Below are 22,976 nucleotides of genomic sequence, written 5' to 3' on the forward strand. Positions count from 1 at the left end.
ATATAATTCTTACTTGGAATTAAAACTTCCATTTCTTTATGTAATGTTTAATTTTCTAGAATAACATTGATACTGATTTATTCAAGAAAAAAATGAGATTCTACTGTTCCAGAGTCATCATCTGATTTCTTCCTTGTGTTATGGGTGACACAACAGTGAACTTCAAGATTTCCCTATCCTCCTATCTTTTTTTTTTTTTTCCAACGTTTATTTATTTTTGGGACAGAGAGAGACAGAGCATGAACGGGGGAGGGGCAGAAAGAGAGGGAAACACAGAATCGGAAACCCTATCCTCCTATCTTTTAAATAATTACTGAATTCCAGCACAGTTCATTGAGCACCTCTTGTGTGCAAATTGCAGAGATAGATACTATGGAACAAGATGAAATTGTAACCAGGGCCCAAGGGTGCAAAAGAGCACCTGGCTCCAGGAATCCCAAATAGACCAGGTTTGGCCACTCATCACTGACAAAATCCAAAGGCAGAGAGATGAACAGTGGTGAAACAAGAAAGGAATTAATTTCAGTGAGGCCAGGAAGACAGAGGTCTGATGTCCCCGAGGCTGTCTCCAAAGTAAAAAAAAAAAAATACTTCTAGGTTTATATAAGGAAAATATGGAACAAAAGTTGGTGGGTACATGTAGGTGAGAAGTAAAGGTCAGGTCAATCACTGCTTTGGGGTCAGTTATGTGGGGTCTTGCTAGCATCAGGGCAGTTATTGCTTGAAGATGTGGTTTTGGTTCCCATTATGGGATGCTTTTCCTGGCAGGTCTTTTGCCTGAGTTCAGAGATAAGCTGGAAAAACAGAACCTAATTAGGTAGAAAGTACACATTGAGGTCAAAATGGAGATAGCTAAAGTCCTATTTCAATATGACACATCTCTATGATTCACATCTCTTCTTTATCCTATCTGCTTTACTATCCTGGTTGAAAAATCTCATAATTCTGCCAAAATGGTGTCCACATAAATTTGTGCTTTCCTTTATTTGTGCTTGGCAGCATCTTTTCCCTTCCAATGACCTCCATGACTACTGCCAAATCTCCACCTCCCCAAGTCCCCCATTGAATCTCAGTCCTCCTCATTCCCAGCAGATGTTTTTGCCTTTGCTTTGAGAAAACTGGGCCATGACTCTTTTTCTTCTCTATTTCCATCTACAAGCTCCCAAATTCCCATAAATCCTTAACAACTGTTCTCCCAGTCAAAGGAGAAGATGCCCCTCTGTCAGTAGAAGACCAAATCAACCATTAAGTCCTTTATTCCATCTTTCCCTCCTACTCCAGAACTTTGCCCCTTCAGTCATCTGATATCTCTTGTACCTTTGCTTTTTTCATTACATTCACTGTCTCTTCAAGATTTTCCTATCCATCCAGACCAACACCCTGAACTTTAGAATCATGTCTAATAATTTGAACTTCCACAAGTAAATATATCATATGTCTTTTGTTCAAGGTTAAATCCCCAGCACCTAAGATATTACTCACTGATAATACTGAATATTTTCTCAGTAAATACTTGTTGGTTTAATGGATGAATATCCAACTTCCTGTTAGATTCCTCACTTAGATATCCACAGATGTCTCGAAAGTGAGTTCTTCATCTACCCCATCAGTAGCTTCTCAAAGTTGTCATTTCCCAAGTATGGTAGAGAAGCTGCCATAATTCAATGGACTTAAGAGACCTTGAAAAACAGTAGATGTCTCAAGGATAGCCTGTATGAGCTGAGATTATATCCTGCCCCTCCCCTGCATGCCAGATCTAAGAACCATAGAAAAACCTTAAGTGGAAGTCCCAGGAAAGACTTAAGCTACATTTTCTGCCAGCCATCTTGAATGGAGGAATGCTCCAAGTCTGAAAGTCTATTAGAGAAAATAAAGTAAAATTTCTTATACATCTGACTGGCAGACTGTCATATAAAGACACATATATATTCAGTAAAAGAGGAATAGAATAATGAAAGAGGAAGTCAATCTGGTTGGAAGATTGTGGAAAGCTTTGTAAAGACTTTATCTTTTGAATTGGGCCTTGAGATTTGAGCCAGTTTAGCAAAGAATCACTCAGCTTGTTATGCTGCTTCAACCCCAACTGAGTGTACTGAAAATCAATTCTGGTACTAACCACTCAGAGTTAGGACAGGCCCCTCAAGTGATAGAGGACAGTCTCCAACAAGAATGCTCTTACTTCAGATGTTTACTTCTTACTTCAGGGCTGTTCGCACATCAGTATTAGTCAGAGTTCTCCAAAGAAACAGAACCAATAGTGTGTGTTAATGTAGGCTAGGGGAGGGGGGAGGGGGCGGTGGAGAGGAGACAAAGAGAGAGAGAGAGAGAGAGAGAGAGAGGGAACTATATATAGATTTACTTTAAGAAAGTGGTTCACATGATTGTGAGGGCTGGAAAGTCCATAGAGCAAGCTGGCAAGCTGGCATCAGGTAAGAGTTGATGAAGTCTTAAGTCTGAATTCTGTGGGGCAGGCTACAAATTCAGGCAGGATTTTTATATTACAGCCTTGAGTTTATAGCCACTTGGTTCAAAATGCAGGTTCGTATGACACCCTCAGTTTCAGTAAGTCACTAACATGACTCCAGAACTCAGAAAAGCATTATGCTTACTGACAATTACAGTTTCATTATAAAGGATGCAAATCAGGAGGATAAAGAGACATGTAAGGCAAAGTCTGAGAGGAAATGCAGAGTGCTCTCTTCTCTTCTTCTGAAATCATGGGATGTCACACTCCCAGCAAATCAATATGTTCACCAACCAGCAAGTGCCACTGAGACTCAGTATTAAGAGTTTTTATTGGAGTTCCTTATGTGGGCATGCTTGATTAAATCATTGTCTGTGAAACTGAACTCAGTCTCCAGAACCCCTCCCCTTTTCAGAGGTGGGCTGGCCCAAAGTTCTAACTCTTTCATCATATGGTACAGCTTTCTGGTGAGCAGTCTCCATCCTGAAACTGTCTAGGTGTTCACTCTGGGTCACCTTGTTAACATAACAAAGACATGCTCTCACTCGGGAAATTTTAGAAGCTCATGCTCCAAGAACCCAGGACAAACACCAGAGAAATTCTTTATGAGAACACACTGTATAACCAAAGCATGGAAAACATGAAGGATGTGATGGGACAGATGTCTGTAAATATATAGGTCAGGACAAATCAGGGAGGCCTTAAATGCCATGCCAAGATATCTTAACTTTTAAATGGGCTTGGGGAGTTACTGAACATCTTTAAGAAATGAAGTGATATGGGTGAACCTGAGGCTTAGGAAAAATCATCTTGGTATCAATGTGAAGGGTGGAGGAAAAGGTAAAGGACTGCAGGTAAGGACTTATCTGGGGACCATTCTGAGTTTGAGGTAAGAGGAACTGAACATGTACAGTGGACAAGGAGAGAAGGGACACCCTAAAATATAATCAGATGACTCTCAAAAGTGATGCAAAATAATAACACACACTTCTACATAGCTTACTTACCTGGCATCAGGTAAAGTTCTAAGTGCTTTCCATATATTAACTCATTTAATCCTCATCCTGTGGTGTAGTTACTATTATCTCCACTTAACAGGTGAGGAAACTGAGGTTTGAGAAGTCAAGTAATTTGCCCAACATCATACAGCTAGTAATCCACACAGAGTCAGATTTTAAACCATGCAGACTGGTTCTGGCATTTGAACTCTTAACCACCTTTATTCTGCCTCTTGGAAAGAGAGGGAGCAAAGATCCTGGGATTTCTTGCTCATGTAGCTGAAGACGCAGACTGAAATAGAAGCATCCTTGGTGTAAGTAGCAGATGGTGGGGGGAGGTTAATGGAGGGCATGGAAAGGAGTAATGAATTTTATTTTGGATCTGATAATTTCAAGTGAAAGTAAGGAACATGTGCAAACGTCTACTACCTGAACTCCTGCAACCAAAAAAAGTAAGATCTCCCCTCCTACCATTTTTAGCAGCTGGTATTATATGTTAGGGCTAATATCCTAATGATATCCTGATTTTTAACTCTACTTGATTCTAAAACTGTTCCCTACAATTTCTATCTGTAATAACAGTCCACTTTAATTATCAATATATAATACTTGCAAACCCCAAAACCTTCCCATGATTTATTAAATCAAGATGATTATTCTGCTGATTTATCTACAGATAAGATCATTCTCTTACGATTTAATTTTCCCCTCCAATATGAAACAAGAAAATTGCCTCAGTGTTGTCTTAGCACGAATTTCAAGGTCAGGAATAGAGCCATAAAAGCCCAAGTGACAAGACTCGCTAAGTGGGAAATCATTACCAGATACGGTTGTAGAAGTTGTTTTCTTGGTTGTTAACATGGTTAAAGATAGAAAGACCTCCATTCCATACTCCTTCAACCTGGAAAATACCTTACTCCACATGGGTTACTGAGACCACCAAGCATGCCTCCCTAAGAAAATGGAAGGCAATGGGGACTGCTGTTTTAAGTGGCAGAGACAGCTAGTAGTCCACTAAAATTTGTATTGACCTTATGTTAGATATATTTTCACCAGCAAGGAGATTCCCTGACCAGGACTACGCTTCCCAGCCTCCCCTGCATTCTATGTAATCATGTGACTAGTTATCATGAAATGAAATGCCAGCAGAAGAGAGGGTGTCCCTTCCAGACCACAGCTTTTCAGAGAGTTGTTCAGTCTCCTCTATACACTCTTGTTCTTCAGGCACATGAATATCATTGACTACAAAACCCTGGAAAAACAGCCGAACTACAAAATGGAGGAATCTTGCAACCCAGAATCACTACACAGAGGAAAGCTGTTCATCGACCACAAACAGCTGGTACATAATACTGCTTCATGAATGAAAACTAAATATCCATTGTTTGAACTTTTATAAATTTTAGGGTTTGTTTCCCACATCAAACATTACCCTAACATGCCATAGTAGTTGAATGGCTTGGCATTCCAGTTTTAGCAACGATTGCTATGAGCTTGCTCAGTGTAGTCCCTCTTGAGCAACGACCTACTCTCGGTGGACTGACACATTCAGATGCTCGAAGCTGGAAGGCTGTGGGACTCAGCCCTGGGCTGTGAGAAATTCTCCAATTAGAATGTCACCACACGAGGTCTCTTGGAAGTGCTATTTCTCTCCTACACATGCCTGCGAGGCACATACATTTTCTTGATGCTTCCTTCATATTTTCAGAACTTCAAGACAAAGAAAGGATGGCTCAGCAGTCAAAAATCACAAATTATGATGGCCAACTAGAGATGGAAAAATAAACCATAAGTACTGGAAATATACAGGCTGGTATCTCTATCCATTGTAACTTGAAGTGTTACCTGAAAACCAGAGGCATCAATATCACAGAGAAGCTTGTTAACAAGTTAAAGTTTGAACCCCAATCCAGCCTTCTGAAATAGCATCAGCATTTTAACAAGAGTCTCTGGTGATTTGGGTACTCATTAAAGTTCGAGAAGTGGGGCACCTGGGTAGTCAGTTGGTTGAGTGTCTGACTCTTGGTTTAGGCTTAGGTAGTGACCTCATGGTTTGTGAGTTTGAGCCCTATGTTGGTCTCTGTACTGACAGGGCAGAGCCTGCTTAGGATTCTTTCTCTCCCTCTCTCTCTCTCTCCCTCCCCCACTTGCACTCTCTCTTTCTCCCAAAATAAATAAGTATTTAAAAAAAAATTTTTTTTTAAGTTTGAGAAGCACAGCATCAGCCTTTCCTCTCCTCTCCCACTTCATTTCTTCATCTTTTCAAGGTGAAGAGCCTGTGGTTATATGAGTAATCAATTCCCAGCCACTTTTGTTTCCTGAGAAGCAGATATTAGAGGAAGAGAAATGGGTCCGGAAACCTGGTATCTATCACCTGCCTTGTGAAGGAGCCTAAATGTAGGTTCCAAAGATGAATTCCCAAAACATTTTCAAAGTCCTCCTCATCAATTTACCTTAAAGCTCCAGAAAGTATCCAAGGCTTCTTATAAGCCCATCGATTTCCCTGTGCACTGCTTTTCATCCTAATAGGCCAACCCAGGAAGTGATCCCACTCCATGAAAACCCAGACTTCAACTAAGAGGGCCAGCTGAGCTCACCCTCCTTTTGTCCCCAGAATCACTTATGTCCCCGTTCATTCATGTGTGGGAATTTGCTAACTTTAAATCCCTGGATCAAAATATGAAAATAGGGGGGTAAAAAAGCCACTAAATTTCAGAATAAAATAAATTTTATTTGCATTCACCAAGAGACACATTAAAATAAGTAAGCTCAGGATATTTTACACAGTCAGATGTTCCTCCAATCCTTTTATCATCACCTCCTGCTAAAGACTCCAAAGACAACAAATAAGTGAAAGTTGGGGAACCACCTACATGTACACCTATAAGAGAAACAACTATAACAAGAAATACATGATTTCAGCTAAGAACCACTTTCCAGCCTCACTCCATGGCTTCCTTTCTTCCTTCTGTTCTTCCTTTCTTTCTGATTTAAATATATATCCTAGGCATTTAAGAATATGGATATGTTCCAGGCAATTAAGATGACTGAAGATCTATTGCTTTTCATAGGCTAGCTTTTTCAGAAACTTCAGTTTATATCTTATCAAAAATCTATAGCAATGGACTTCTTTCAAAGTCATTCCACTCTCTGAGAGTCCATGATTTCCAAAAGAATTAATAGACAGTGTCATAATCTCCATGATTTTGTCATCATTAAAATGAAATAGGCGTCGGTGTCAATAGAAGCACTAACACCAGCGTAATAGTTCAAAAATTCTTCTTTTGAAACCTGGTTGGGGGCGGGGGATAAAGCAAGGGGAAAAGAAGGAAATGGTGTCAAAACATGTGAATCTTAGTAGAGCATTTTACATTCTCCCTGAAATGTTTTCTATTGAGTCTGAATTGCCATTGACAATCAAGAAACTCAGGTAATTGGGGATCAGGGTACCTGGTTTTCCTTTCCCCTCTAAGGTGGGGCATTTGCAAGATTTGCCAGCCCACTGGCCATTGTTTTTTTTTTTTTTTTTTTTGCATTAAGATAAAAAATGTTTAGAACTGTGCTATCCAGTAGCCACTAGTCACATATGGCTTTTTAAATTTAAATTAGTTAAAATTAAACATAATGAAAAATTGAATTCCTCAGTTGAACTAGCCACATTTAAACTGCTCAGTAGCCATATGTGGCTAGTGGCTGACATCTTGGAGAGCACAGATGTAGAATATTTCCATCATCACAAAAGTTTCTATGAGAAAGCACTACTTTAGAGCATCCTTTGGATGATTGCACCTGTGATTATTATTAGTACATTAGGATAGAGAAATTTACAGCATAAATGCACAGATAAAAAGCTCTTTAGGGAAAGTTTAGACTGATCACATAAGTAAGGATAGAACTAGAGAGTGGGGGCACTTTCCAGGATCCTTGGTCACCCAGGAATCCATGATGCCTGGTGTTCAATAGCAGAGGGCAAGGAACTAGCCATATAAGAAGTGCTAGAAGGCCAATTTCTCAATTTGGTCAGGATACATGTTAGCATTTCATAGTTGGCCCTGTGCCTCCTACAATGGGAAACGAGAAAGTAAAAGAGCAGGAATCAGCCCCTAGGTTCCATTTCTCTCTCATCCCTCTTAACCACCCCCATTCCTCAATACCAACGCATAGAATAATTCTATTGCCCACAGTCCTAGGGGCACCACTCAGAGGCTGAGCATTGTGGGAACTTGCTTGGCCCACTAGACAGAAGTAGTCCAAGCCTGCAAGAAAATGAATGTTAACATATAATTTTCAAACTCTCATTCTTGGCTGTCAAAATAATGTGGGGTTTTTTTGGGGGGGAGGTGGATTACATTTTGTTCTTTTAAAAACATGAGCAAGTACAGTTTGAACAGGGCCTTATCATTTTCAAAGAATACATTCCATAACCTGAAACTGAAATATCACACACGTAACATTTTTAAATGATCCAAAAGCACCATCTAGGAAGTAAACTTTTAAAGAAGCATGATATGTAACATGTTAGCTAATTAAGAAGAAATAGATTTTAGAAAGACCTTAAAACAGAAATAAAAACTAGATGAACTCTTTTAGTACAAGGGTCGTTAATGTTTTCCAGCCTTAAATTGAAGAAATTCTATTAAATCAGAATCATGTTAATGGCAAGGCACGGTATGATAAAATAACAATGACAAAGTTGGTATTATATATTTAAACCATATCTAATTTTGTAACTCAAAAACTTCTCAATTTCTGGTTCCTTGAAGTAATATCCTAACTATTGCTTTTATGACAAATTCTTACTTTCAATGCATATGTAGCTTACTACTATAAGCATGTATAACTTTTTAAACAAAATATTTTAAAATTTATAGCATAAATGTCATGGAAATTGTGCCTTATAAAACATTGTTTTTTCAGCTTCAATTTCTATTTAAAATACAATCAGGATAGGTTTTACATATAGGAATGCCTCAATATCTAGAAAATAGTTTGTGTTACGTACAGTTGCATAAATAAAGCTTTGCCATCAAACAATTGGCCTAGGACGGTTTTGAGATATGTGGGAACTTTTTAGGACTAGTCTACTAATGGCATTCATATGCAAATAGATATCTCCAAGTACCTATAAAACACACATGAACGTAGGTAGGCACAGCTCCTATAATCTTTTTTTTTTATTTTTTATTTTTTAAATTTTTTTTTTCAACGTTTATTTATTTTTGGGACAGAGAGAGACAGAGCATGAACGGGGGAGGGGCAGAGAGAGAGGAAGACACAGAATCGGAAACAGGCTCCAGGCTCTGAGCCATCAGCCCAGAGCCCGACGCGGGGCTCGAACTCACGGACCGCAAGATCATGACCTGGCTGAAGTTGGACGCTTAACCGACTGCGCCACACAGGCGCCCCTCCTATAATCTTTATATACTGACCTGCTCATTCTCTTTAGTATAGATGAAACAAAAGTAAATTTTCATTCAAACCCTATCTAAATGAACTCAATTAGCACAGTTAAATTAATGGTGATTTATGGTATTTACTGTGCAGCTTCAAAGATAATCTTAAATAAATGAATGCTGAATGATATTGCTAAATGAGATTTGAGGCATGACTAAGTATGCAATCTGTGGAACAGAATTTAATTTCCAGTCCCCCTTGGAAACTAAAAGAATGATCTGGGTCTCATTAAGTCAGTGCCTGACGTTTGGTAATGCCCTGCATTTCTGTTGCACTTTATCCCATCAAGACGGAAGTTTTTTGGGGCTCCCTATAACCGTGGCAAGAGCAAACTACCCTGCCATCTGTCATTTTCTCTCAATTATGGGTTCCTTTCCTGCTCTAAGGCTCTCTCTGAGCACTGATTGTCATCAGTTCCGCATGTAGCCTAAGTGTTTCTAGGAGACAAGCAACTCAAACCTTTCAAATTGAAGATGGAGATGTTCCCAGAATCAATACCAGTGTCTGAGCGCCAAATTTTAAGGTTGGTAAAAAAAAAAAAAAAAAGAAAAAAGAAAAAGTAACTCAAGTCTTTCATGACAGGATTACAAGCTACATACTCAGGTCTGGCTTCAAATTTCAGGTGCTTGAGCTCTGAGTCACAGGGTCCATCTTAAATTTATTATGGGACCTAGAGCAGAATGAAACTGGAGATGAATGATAGTTACATGGGCAGCGTAATGGGTATGACCCTGTGCATATCTTGGCTATCTGCCACTTGACCCCATGTTGGGAGTGAGAGTGGGAACAGGAAACCCACGGCGCTCACAGGAACTTTGGTGAAACAGAAATTGCATCACCCGTGTTCAATGGCTGCTAGGATTTGTGTAACACTCCAGAGAAACCATAAATAAATTCCACTTATGAAGAGGAAGAAGAATCTAGAACAAAAGAAAATAGACCATTACATTAGGAGATTTTTCTTTCCCTGATACAATATACCTTTCTGGTAGTTGCCAGGTCCATTATCAAAACCTCAGCTAATGGTTGGTGGCTCATAGTTTCAGTGTCTTGCACTCCTAACGAGCACCTTCCACTCTATTCTGCTGAGGGAAGATACTGGCTTTGGCGAAGCAGGTGTGAAAATAAAACAAGAAGGTCATGCTATTCTCAGAGAGGAAGAGCTGCTTCACCACAACCTCTCACCGCACCAACTGAGGTGGCAAAAGAACTCTTCTCACACAGCAGTGTTCTCAGAACCCCCATCAATCATTTGTTTATGTTTCTTCCAACAGATTTCACCCGTCATCTGTTTTACAAGACATAATTTTAGAGGATTCATTTAGTGAGCTTTTTTATGAGAAGAAAAGAACTGGCTATCCCCATCAAGGTTATATAGTTTCCACATCAGCGACCTGGAAGAGTAGGATCATGCTTAGAGACATTGGTTTTCAAAAAGATCAATTATATGAAGATAACATTATATGACAACCTATCAGATCCTTGGCCCCTTTGTTTTTCCTTGAATCATAAGCATTTCTGAAATGTAAAACTTTGCTGCTTCTTTCAACAAGCTCTTGATTTAAAAGAACAGCCCATAATTTCCAAGAAAGCCATTCTATGGACTGAAGTGAGAAATTGGAACTGCCATGATTCTCTATGCCCCAGAGAGTTGTGCATAAATCCAAAAGGGTATAGCGCTCAGAGGTGTTAGTAGAATTTCATGAAAGGGGAGCAGAAAGGCACCCACACACCAGCCAAAAATGCATTTGGTTAATTTCATCTCTCCACTTGATTAAACATCAGCAGAACAAATTCCATCTGTTGGGTGCCTAAAGAGGCTTGAATCACTACCTGCTTGTACTCTTGTGGCTCAGTGAGGCAATCCACACTGGCCAAGAGAAGTGAAAGGCAGACACAATGGTCTGCTTCCAAGAACAGAAGAGTATTTTCCTGACATTGTCTTGATAGATTGTCTACATTCAACAAATTTACTACATGCTCTGCAACACACTGCCATATAAAGGGCTGCAACTGTCTTGGCTTCAGTGCCTATGTTTCCTCTCTGATATCTTAGCTCTGGGCTATTAGTTTGGTTTGAAAGCCAGTGGTTTTATTTACATTCATTCTAGCTCCTTCCTCTATCCCCACAGCCTAGAATAGAACAGGGCACATAGCAGTGACTCAATACATATTTACCAGTGGGATGTATTCACTCTAACACTGTGATGTGACAAAGCCAATCTACAGCCTACTTGGGGGGGGGGGGGGCAGCTCTGCCTTAGAAAGCTGCTACTGGGGTATGAAGTGTTACTCCATGCTGCCACCAAACCAACAGCCATACATCAGCCATTTGGGTCTGGGAAGAAAAATTCTATCAAGGTTTGAATGGCTATGAATGTCAGAAAATTAGCCGTGCAGAATGACAGGAGGAATTCTGCCCTAGACTACGACACCAACGTTTCTTGAGTTACTCAGCTGTGCTTCTGAAGGGAACTCAAGCAGGATGTGAACCAGCCCCTGAAGAGAGTCACCTGAGTGAAGGGAACTCAAGCAGGAGTGAACCAGCCCCTGAGTTAGGGTCACCCCTCCTTTCCTCCCTAGGGTTGCCTTTAGGGGGAGCTAGAATCCAGATACAGTACTGATATTGGTGGCTTATTCTGAGCAATTACGATTCTCAGAATATTCACATACACTGTTTCTGTTTCAGGAGAAGCTACTAAATTCACCCTCTTATCTTTGGCTTGTATGTTTACTTGCTCTCTGGGGTTCAGACCCAACAGGTAAGGTGCTCCTACGGGTTATTTTGGAGATTTTTTTATCGTGTTTTATCTTCTGACCTCGGTACTTACTTTTTAATTTGCAAATGGAGTAAAATTTAAATTGTGAAAGTCAGATAAACAAAAACTACATCCAGAAAAGTATTAGCAAATGATTTTTCTTAAATGACTCTTCTCTGTTCCTCCCACTGCTACCAGAAGGAATAGAGTTAAATGATGAGTTAAATTTATAATACAGTTAAATTTATAATAATCGAGTTAAATTTCTGACTAGGCCAGAAATCACAGAGAAGCCTCAAAATAGGAGTGGAGTGATCCTTGATGATCAACTTGCTAGATCTTGTTTACAGGGGTGGAGGGAGGAGGGGGGTAGGGGAGAGGCCCTTGGGGGAATCCTCACTTTTGGGCCCACAACCTGACCTGCTAGAAGAGAGATAACTGAATGTGACCAAACAGACTGTGAGGCACGTGTTATCTAAAATCTGAGAGAATGGCCTGTGCCCCATTTAGACAGGAAGTAAAAATATGACTGGGGGAGACGAAGCTGATAGCTATGACCTAGTCCTTGTTCAGAATCACATGCTAACTCTATGTCCCCAGTTAAGCAGAGGTATGAGTCATTCCTAGAATCAAAGACACAGATCTATCTAGAGCAGTAGGCTTGAAACTGCCCATGGCCAGGAAACCAGGAACCTCTCCTTAGCCATGACTGGCAAAGTACAGGTTACAGAAAACATGGATATTTTTCTGATACAGCCCATCACAATTTCTACTGGATTTCTGCCTCATTTCTACATATTTCTTCATAATACTTGGCATCTTTCAGCCTTCCAATCTTTATATAAGCCTAGAAAATAAGTCCAGTGGAAAAGCAAACTTGTGTAATTAATTTCTGAAAAACTAGCTTCCCAAAATTTGGGGGTGCTCCCATCCTCAAGAAAAAGGTCACTTTTCCAGTCTGTCGTCAGAGTCTGTGGGAGTTTGGCTTCTTGACAACAAGCAAACTGCCATGATTCTCATCTGGAAACACCTGCTCTAAACACAAATTTTAAATCAAAGTATATCTTGATCTAGACTTCCAAGTCTGTGAGATAAAAGTAAACAAGTGAATTAGTACAAAATATGGCAAGTGTGCTTGACCCTAATTCTAGAGCCACTTAAATACATGGGATCTTAACTATTATCCCAATGCATGCCCCCAAGCCAGGGGATGAGTACAGCCAGGGACAGAGGAGACAAAAAAGGATGGCCCTGATAACAAGGCAGGTGGTTATTACCTCCAGCATCACAGCCAAAGGGCTGACCACTGTGTTTTTATCTCTGACCCCAGACACAGAACACATAGAAGGAGAGTGATAGTTTCAACATCTATTTCCTAACAGCTGAAGCTGCCTTTGCTTCGAAGTCTTTCATGGGGAGATTCTTGCACATTGACGATATAAAGCCAAAGCTTAGAGCTGGAAGGAGAATACTTTGGGCCATAAAGTGTCAAGATGGAACACACTCTTTGGAGTAGGCCTGTGACCCTTGTCTATGTCATACCCCACCCTCTTGTGATGGTGGGAATGTCAACATCATTGGCCCATGGCAGGCCCATGGTGAACATTCCACCGGACAAAGGTTTGATGATACAATCTGCTCACTCACTAAACAAGAGGTCCCCCATAAAATCTGAGAGCACAGCCCAGCCTCAAATTTTAACCACAGGGATGGTCCTAGCTCTACTGCTCAAGGAAATGGCCTCCCATCTCACAGAAGCTTTAGATGACCCAAAAATGTCATTCTAATCTATTCACCACACCAAGGCTTCCCTAAACCACGGGCAGAGAAACTCAAGATTCAGGTATAAAAATTGAGGCTAATGTGTGTTCTCTTCTGGTACCCAATTTGTAACTGAAGCTCTTAAAGTCAGGGGGGTGCCTGGGTGGCTCAGTCAGTTAGACATCTGACTCTTGGTTTCAGCTCAGGTCATGATCTCACAGTTCATGAGTTTGAGCCCCTCATCTGTCTCCTCTGCAATGATAGCATGGAGTCTGCTTGGGATTGTCTCTCTGTCCCTGTCTCTCTCTGCCCCTCCCCCATTCATGTGTGCTTGTGAGCTCTCTCTCTCTCCCTCTCTCTGTCTCTCTCTTGCCAAATAAATAAATAAACTTAAAGAAAATTTACAGTCAGTCATAAAAACAGATGAATTCTCACACCTAGAAATAAACCATCTAAAAGGATGTGGAGAAAGACTGTGGGTGTGTGGGTGGGAATTATAATTAAAATACTCAGACTTTTATTAATCGCCAAGGAAGGCACCTAATGTTTATTAGACACATGTATGTATCCTAGAGCCTGGCTCTAAGAGCTTTCCAAATCTTATTTTAATTAATTCCTATATTAGAGCTAAGGAAACAGTTTCAGAGAAGTTAAGTCACAGTTAACTACATAGTGTCATGCCTGCCCTAGAAAATACAATGTGTGTTGATAGGGAAGAATCACTGGGATGAACATGAAATCAAATGTGATCCTGGTTTGGGGCTGATGTTTAATCATTTGGAGCCATGTGGCTGCACCCAATGCCCTGGTCCCCAGATCCTACATTTAGAGCTTCCAGGCAGTTCTCATCATGATGATGAAATACACATCAGTGTCAATGGATGCGCTCACCCCTGCATAGTAGTTCATAAACTCCTCGGGGGTCACCTGCAGTGGAAAAGTCAGAAACAAAAACATAACTTTGCTTCCCACCACTTCAATGGAAGCATATTTCTAGTACCTGTAAATGGGAGGGGAACTTTGGTCAAGGAAGCTTTTTAATGACACAGATCAAGAATAGATCTCAGACAAGAGCAGAGTCAAGCTGAGGATGGCCTTGATGGGTGGCAAGGGGAAGATGAATAGAAAATCTTGAAAATTTCCACAGCAACGTAAATGGAAAGTGAAACATAGGTTCTCGCCTCTCTTTAAGAGCAGGAACCCATCTGTTCGGATCAGTGAGACTGAAATTCAGAGCAAGAAACAAGTTTCTTTAGCCGTAGGTAGTACAGGCTTTCTGTGACACATCAGAAACAACACAGCCTGCCCTGGGGTCGAGGCAAGTAATGTGTTACCTTTTAGAAAGTGGAATTCTGTCCTGTGGATAAAGAAATAGATTTATAGTTAAGTCCTCCTTAATCTCATGCTTTTTTAAGATAGAAATTCCTCATTCAAGGCACAAAGTGAGTGAAAAAAGACGCCCCTCCTCCATGCCCCCTCACACTGGCCTGGGTTCTCTCCATCCTGTTCTTAGAACTGTCTCTTTGGTATAGCAACCAATGTGTTTTTCCAGGCTAGATTTTATATCACTTTACTGCTAGAAAGAAGAAACAGGTATCGATCTTATTTTTTAATAGCTGTCGGTGATATGTACACTGCAATTCAACCATAGTAGCTGACAGGATTAGTTGACTCCGAGAAGGAATTGTCTTCCTGTTGGAAGGATCTCTGTGAGCAATCAGTGTAACCCAAAGTACAGCCCTGCTTCCATGGGAGGACACAGACAGAACAACAATGGCTGGGAAATTTGTTGTTCTCTAGTTAGCCCTCAATTAAAAATTTTTTTAACGTTTATTTATTTTTGAGAGAGAGAGAGCGCGCGCGTGTGCACAAGAGGGGGAGGGGCAGAGAGAGAGGGAGACACAGAATGCAAAGCAGGCTCCAGGCTCTGAGTTGTCAGCACAGAGCCCCATGCGGGGCTCAAACTCACAAGCCTTGAGATCATGACCTGAGCCAAAGTCGGCCCCTTAACCAACTGAGCCACTGAGGCACCCCTAGTCAGCCCTCAATTTTAAATGTCATGAAAGATTAAAAACATCAAAAAGTGAAATCCATAAATAATTCAAAACCCCCCTTCCAGAGTGCCTACTTATGTCTTCTAATAATCATATGAGCTGATCGACCCACTTGCCTTTTTTACTGTAATCATAAGTGAACAGAGAAAAAAAAAGTCAGGGGACGAAATTTCTCTCCCTGTACTCACCCCCTGCCCCACCACCCACAAAATAGTAAAAAGCAGAAGGAAGAAAGTCATTGGACTGAACTAATAGTTGAGCTGGGCTTTTCGATGGTCTGGAAGTAGAAATAAATATGTGCATAGCTTTTGTTAAAATTAGAATACCATTAGTGTTCTCCTTTCTTCAATTTCTTTACGTATGTCCTCCTTTGCATTTCCCAGTTATCCAGCATTAAACCTTCCAGAAGTCAGATTACATAAAACCAGACATCAGAGCTAATATATTTGATCATTTCAGAAAAGGCCATCAATTATTCTTAGTGAAGTGTCTGCTTGTTTCCTGAGACTCAATTTATACTCAGAATAGCCTGAATGACAAATCCTATAATTTCCCCAAGTTTTCCCTCATTGTAGTAAATTAATTTTCAGTCATAATAACTACTCCTACTTAATTATTTTGTTTGACATTAGTAAAATGGAGAGAATGGACACCTCTGCTTTTGATCAGCCTCTTGACTATGCTACCGTGAATTGACAGAATATTCGTTATATAATGGAGAAGGTCCTGAATGGGAGCATTGGAAATATTTGAGTCATGGTACAGAACACAGTACCTTTTTCTCTGTTTCAGACTGATTAGAAAAATCATAAAATAAGTTCAGGTTATTTATATACACTCAGTAATGTATTTAAAATATTTTTAATTATTAAAAAATTTCTATATGAGAGAAGACTGTAAGACCCATATTTGCTCAAAGGCTAATCTACTTCTGACATCTAAAAAATATATTTGTAATTGTAAAATAACATATATAAATGAAAACTTCCAAACCTAGATATTAAAAAAAGGAAGAAGTGGAGCACCCCAGTGGCACAGTGGGTTAAGAGTCTCACTCTTGATTTTGACTCAGGTCATGATCTCACAGTTCGTGAGTTTGAGCCCCGTGTTGGGCTCTGCACTGCCAGTGGTTGGAATTCTCTGTCTTCTTCTCTCTCTGCCCCTCCCCTACTCACACGCTCTCTCCTTCTCTCTCTGTCAAAGTAAATAAACATTTTAAAAAATTGAAAAATAAAAATAAAAAAGTAAGAAATGAAAATCTCACCCAACTAGGGTGGGTTTTAGGGATAGAATTAGAGTGAGGAAGGTTCACTTCATACACGATTTGGTTGCTTTCATACCTCTATCCATATGGCTTCTGGTGTACAGAGGGCTCTGAGGATGGGGTGTGAGGATTATTAACACAGGATCCATTACATCAAAATCCATGACTGCTACAAACTCGGGAGTTTTTATGACTACCTGAGAACTTAGCCCAAACTATTAAAAGTTCACAAATTTCAGCATCATAATGAGTATGCTAAATTTATTGGCTTATTCTAAATTCTGTCTTATTTGGATATCCGCTACATTTTTTAGCCATATATGAGTGCACTGGCTTCAAGCATAGCTAGCTATGCTTCACCATAAGAAATCTTAATGTATAAAACAACTCAATTTGGAAAATCTCACTTAAGGACTAATTCTTCTCTTTATAAAAGAATTTATCGTGGAGTTTGTTTACATCAATAGTTCTTTGTGTGTTTAAAATATGATTCAATGAACAAAAGTTTGAATTCCACATCACTTTCCAAAAATATTTTCATTACGTATTTTAAGACCCTTAGTACTATATCCAGTAGATAAGTAGTCAATAAATGATCCAGCTCCATAATTATGCCAAATGAGGTTCATTTGCATATTATATGTAGTAATTAAAAATTACTTCTGAATCTTTTAGAGACAATGATCTCAAATATGAATGTGAATAAGAGCCATCTGGGGTACTTACTAAAACTGTAAATCCTTGATCCCCACCCAAAAATAATCAGATTCTGTAGTTCTGCAGTACAGCCAGCAATGTACGTTATTAATACGTAGCCTGGATGATGATCATGCACCGTCAGCTGGATATTAACACAGTGTCTGTGATAGTCAGGTGATAGCAAATGCTGTAACTACTAAAAACCCCAATGACCTTTATGAGTATTTGAGAACTTAAGATGGCTTGTTAAAATAAATGTCAAAAGGGACAGAAGTGGGAACTTTAAATCAGTTGAACCATAACAACTGGCTACTTTGACTTGGGGTAGAGAAAAGAGCAGCTGAGGTTTCCCCTGGCAACGAGGAGAAGGAACCACCTGCAGAGAGGAGGCAAGTACACCCTGGGATCTCATGTAGAGGCGGGCTAATTTGGGGAAATGGCAGTTGACTATTTTTCCACTGCCATTTCAGAGATCAAAGACCAGCAATGTTGGAAGAAAACATATGGTTTGGTTCTGTTACTTCTGTCCCTAAGCATTAGGCTCCCCTGAGACTCTAGCCCCCCCCCCCCGCCCTTTTTTTAATCCACCTCTCTAATCCTTCAACTAAAATGAAGGGTATTTCTCTGTCCCCAACAGGAAAATGTCAGTAGGAAGGAAAGAAAGGTTGCCTTACTACTCCCCTAACCCCTTGCTAATTAGACTCACTATGAAGTTTCATGGAAAAAGTTGGGAGAAACTCCCTTAAGAAGGGGGAGCCTTGCTTCCTATTCCTATCATTAATATCTTTTCTTCCTGCCCAGTGCCCCACTACTCCTTCCTGTGTGACACAGGGGTTCTCAGTAACCCTCCCCAGGCGTCTGCTGGTGCTGACTGTGGACCAAGTAGAACACTCCCTTCCCCATCATCAGGGCCTTTAGGACACCTAAGACCAGAACTGGTTCTGAGTTCAAAAGCCCACTTAAGCCTGTTGATAAAAGACAGATGACATTGTCATCTCAGCCTGGGGAGACATCACAGTTGCAGAGATGTAATTCCTTACCCTACCAAGCTATGTGTTCATAACTTGAAGATACCATTAATGGAGATCAGGTGTTTTTAAGTTCACTATAGTTTAGAAATGCAAGTTAATCTCAAGCCTACTCAAGACAAAATCGAAGTAAATTCTGTTATCTGGCATTCCCTTTACCGAAAGCTTCCCTTAAATGGCATTTCCACACAGCAAAGTGTGATAACAAATGATACTGTAAGGATGAGTGCGAAAAGCACTTCAATATCTTGAAATACCTTGTGAATCATGTTCCAAAAAATTAAATCATGGTTTCATTTTGAAGTTAAATAGGCTTTACCCTAGTTGAGTTCATTGGAATATGGCTGGCTAAGTATGGTAAACATAAGTAACCGTGCAATGGAGTGTTAAATCAAAATATTGTGTTCTTCAGATGATGGGTATTTAGCTATATGTGGACCTCTCACCAATATATATATCACATATATATCATATATCACACACACATATATCATCACTTTAGTTGCCAACTTTCTAAATAGTCTCTAAGGAGATATTTTACTCCTATTTATAATGAATATGCTATAAGTACTTTTTAAGGCTTTGGACCTATTTCCTAATTTCAATGACAAATTCCACAGAAGAAACTTCACTTAGATTAAGCTCTTTTACTTACCAATCCATCTTTGTCATAGGGTGAATCAAAGTTATCCAGAAACTTCCTGAATACTTGTTCTTCGGTCCATTCTCCATTTTGGTACTTAGGATGGTGTTTCGCATTATACACTTCACGAAGATCTTCAATCGTTATAACTCCATCTCCGGTCTTGTCTAACTTCCTAAAAGCTTGCATAATTACCTCTTTCCTGGCTCTAGACATTGGAGGCTAGATAAATAGAAAAAAAAAACACAAACACAGACAACACAAGCAAATGAGCTTTTTTTTATAAGATATATGATGAAATATCTGATTCCTCTCAGTAGTATGAAATTGTGTGCTGTTAAATGACATGCATTATGGTTACTCCAAAAAGTCCCTAAACCTGTTATCAATCTCCTTCCCATCTCCTCCACAGCACAGTAACAACTTCTGAAAACAAAACCTCAAAATAACCAACCCAAACCACGTGAAAGCCAAACTCAGAAGATACACTGATTCATGAGGCCACTTACTCTTAATGTGAGAAGAAATTCATTGAAGTCTATTGTTCCATTTCCATCTTTATCAAACCTCCGGAAGAGCTCTTCTGCCTCTTCCTTTTCCATGACCACAGCATAATCATTTAGTCCTTTCAAAAATTCTTTGAAATCAAGGGTCCGGTTGTTATTGTCATCCATAATTCGAAACACTCTGAAGAAAATGCACACACACATACACACACACACACACACACACACACAGGAAAGAAAAGAACATAGAATAAGATGTAAGCACAAAGATTTAAAAATAAACCACTCTCAACGTTATTCAAAGTAAAATACAGAAGCCCTAGATTCTTGTCTGTACTCTCCTTCCAAAATTGGAGAGCCTCTTCCCAGAATCTCATAAAAGGAAAACCTTAAAAGAAAATGTACTATGTGATTCTAATTCTATGACATTCTGCAAAAGGCAAAACTATACATACAATAAAAAGAAAAAGGAAGGAAGGAAGAGAATAGGTGGAGCAACAGGGAATTTTTAGGACAGTGAAACTATTCTCTATGATGGTGGATACATGATATATGTGCTAAAGCCCAAACTATAATGGTGGATACATGATATACTTGCTAAAGCCCATAGAACTGTAGACTACAAAGAATAAAATTTAATGTATACAAATTTTAAAATAACTATTTAGGAGGTCAGGGGATCCCAGGAAGGAATGCACAGTGACAAGAGAACTCAACTGTATTACAAAAGTTTGAAACAACCTCACTGAAAGGGGGTGGGGGGGAGCCATGGAGTATGAAGGTGCTGACTTAAGTAGCTGTGGAGATGGGAGTCTGTAGGACTAAAGGCAAAAGGAACTGCACATAAGCACTGGACTCTAGTTGATAATAATATTTCCCATGGAGATTTGAGTTAACAATTCTGACATTGCTATAAGGTATACTGGAATTGAACAATTAAGTAAATAGATGGCAGATGGTGGGAGCCGGATTTATCACTGTTGAAATGGGAATTTATAGATAAGCCAGGGGAGGAGGCTAAATGGTCGGATGCATGTGGTAATGGGCTAGAGTTGGAGACATTAGTATGAACTCATGCTTAGCTTAATATAAACACAGATGATTACATATAAAGATATCTATAGATTGTACATATATTTACACATATACTTTCTTCTTCTGTCAGCTAAGAGAACCTAGAAGTAATACACCGTAACAACAAGTACATCTAGAGCCTAGATCTTGATTTCTAATGCAATTATCCAATAAAAAGAATCGGGCTTCTTGGAGAAATGTCTGATTCTAGGACTGGGACACGAAATACTCAGGATGAACTTGGAGTATCTTGTACAGAAAGTAAGGAAACACTCAAAACAAACAAATAAAAAAACTTAACAATGATGGGGATATGTCAAAGGGACATAGGAGCCAACTGAAAGAGCTTCTAAAGCTCAATTTTCTAGAGTTTGAGCAATAAAATAGTGTTAAATTGTAACGCAAAGTATAAAATAAATATCCATGAGTCCATATGGGTTTAAATAAATGATTAAATAAATAAATAAATATTATTTAGAAAAGACAAATTTCCCTTGAGTAGAATTCCAAATAAATATGCACATACGCTCTGTCCTCAAGAAGGGAAGCATACCCCCCACTTCCTAAGCGTGGCTTTGCATGGAGACTTCCTTCCTTCCAGTCCAGTATGGAATGGGGTTGGGGAGGAATGGTAACTTTACATGGGAAAAGCCAGACAAACACTACCTCAGCCAGGTGATCAAGGTCAATACCAATACCGATAAATCATGTTGACAGTATGTATCCTTGACATCATGTGATGAAAATGGCACTTTACTTTTGTGGTCCCATGAAGAGGAAAACTAGGGAGCAGCTTCCACTTGAGTTGAGGAAAGATTGAGGGAAGGGGAAAAACTAGTAAAGAGGCCAAGGCAGAGCACACAGTGGAGCAAAAGGCCAAGGATGAGCCAATAGACTGGCTCACATTGGAAGGGCTAGGAGGGGTTGGGGGGTGGGTAGGCAGTAAGAAGGACTCAACTGAGTGGGCCAGTGAGTGGGACAGAGGGCAGTGTTCCTGAGGGATTTGCACCACGGACAATAACATGGCTCCAGGATGAAAGACGTGGAGGTTGTAGGTTGGGGTGACACAGTATTGAAGAGAAATGGGCTAGTCTTCTCACTGGACTGTGACTGCCTGGGCCACCAGGGTCCACATACCCACAGCCTGGGCTTCTGACAGAGCCAGGCTTAGTCTGAGAATTTGAGACTATTAAAAGTGATGTCCCCAATGCTCAGTAAGTTCCTCATTGTAAGTGAAACTGTCTATAACCTCCACATGTGAGGTCGGATGCCCCTGCTGTGGTGCCCTGTATTTCTCTAACCTACAACATCACCACAGAGATTCTGGTTTTTGTGACAGTCAATTTCCTTAGTCTAAGTCCTGCCTGGGGCCTGGAGAAGCCTTGTTCACCCACAAACATACAAACACCTGGCCCATGGCAGGCATTCCATGCAGTCTGTTAAAAAGAGATCCTGCCAGTTGGAGGCTTACAATCTCTTTTTCCTTGGGTTTCCTGGTCCTGAGGACTTCTCACACTCTCAGAGGGCCAGAGGACAGGTCCTATGGAGTTGGGAGAAGCCCACCGGCAGTGAATATCCCACAGGCAATTCCAGTGCCCCGTGGAGGTCAGCAAGATGTGACTGCCTGAAAGCAACTTCCTCCCTCTTCCAAGCTCGCTTCCATTGTCAGTTTCTAGCAGAGTCCCTCTCCGCATCCTGCTGGGTGTCGCTGGGACCTGGGCACGCCTCTCTCTTCACTTCAAGTTGTCCCAGGGGCTGTGCTCTCATCTCAGACACAGCCTTGCTGAATCTGGGACTAAGAACCAAAAACAGTTACAAGATGCTTCAGAGATCAAGTCTTCCAAACTACATTTTACAAATAGGGAACTGAGACCCTAGGAGAATAAGACTCGGTCAAGGTCACACAGCCAGTATTAGCCTCACCTGGCAGTGTCCTTCCTCCCCATGGCCGGGACCCTACCTGCCAAGACCTTTGATGCCTGCGGAGCCCCTGGCCAGGCACTGCAGTCGGAGTCTTTCAATGGGATCGGTGGCCGTGGTGAGCTTCCTCTTGGACTGGATTGCCATCTCTCGGTCATGACGTGCCGTGCCCGCCATCTGACAGAAGAGTTCACAGCACATTAGCAGAGCTCGGCCTCTCACCTGCTTCTGGCCTACAGGGTGACAGCAGCCTCTCCAAGGAACAGCCTCGAACCTCTCAGAATTCCCAACTTTCATTTAGACCAACTATGTGCTCAGCATATTTCTTACTTACTTGTTTAGTCCAGAGAAC

General features: G+C 40.4%; 1 protein-coding gene across 3 annotated transcripts; it reads right to left on the reverse strand.

Annotated features, from left to right (window-relative positions):
- Positions 1 to 497: 497 nt before the first annotated feature.
- Positions 498 to 22,921, reverse strand: CAPSL (calcyphosine like). Of its 3 annotated transcripts, XM_040495281.1 has the most exons (5): positions 22,665 to 22,921; positions 19,634 to 19,811; positions 19,137 to 19,346; positions 14,260 to 14,363; positions 8,874 to 9,836 (listed from the first exon to the last, which is right to left on the reverse strand). In XM_040495281.1, the coding sequence occupies exons 1-4, from the start codon at positions 22,919 to 22,921 to the stop codon at positions 14,262 to 14,264; spliced, it is 747 nt and encodes a 248-aa protein (XP_040351215.1). In that variant the 3' UTR covers positions 8,874 to 9,836; positions 14,260 to 14,261. The 3 variants fall into 3 exon arrangements, with proteins under 3 accessions (XP_040351205.1, XP_040351215.1, XP_040351224.1); XM_040495271.1 differs by lacking the exons at positions 8,874 to 9,836; positions 14,260 to 14,363 and adding an exon at positions 498 to 794; XM_040495290.1 differs by lacking the exon at positions 8,874 to 9,836 and having other exon boundaries at positions 13,918 to 14,363.
- Between the last annotated feature and the right edge of the window lie 55 nt (positions 22,922 to 22,976).

Source organism: Herpailurus yagouaroundi, unplaced genomic scaffold, assembly GCF_014898765.1.
Source record: "Herpailurus yagouaroundi ecotype Mexico unplaced genomic scaffold, PumYag 29, whole genome shotgun sequence".
Taxonomy (NCBI): domain Eukaryota; kingdom Metazoa; phylum Chordata; class Mammalia; order Carnivora; family Felidae; genus Herpailurus; species Herpailurus yagouaroundi.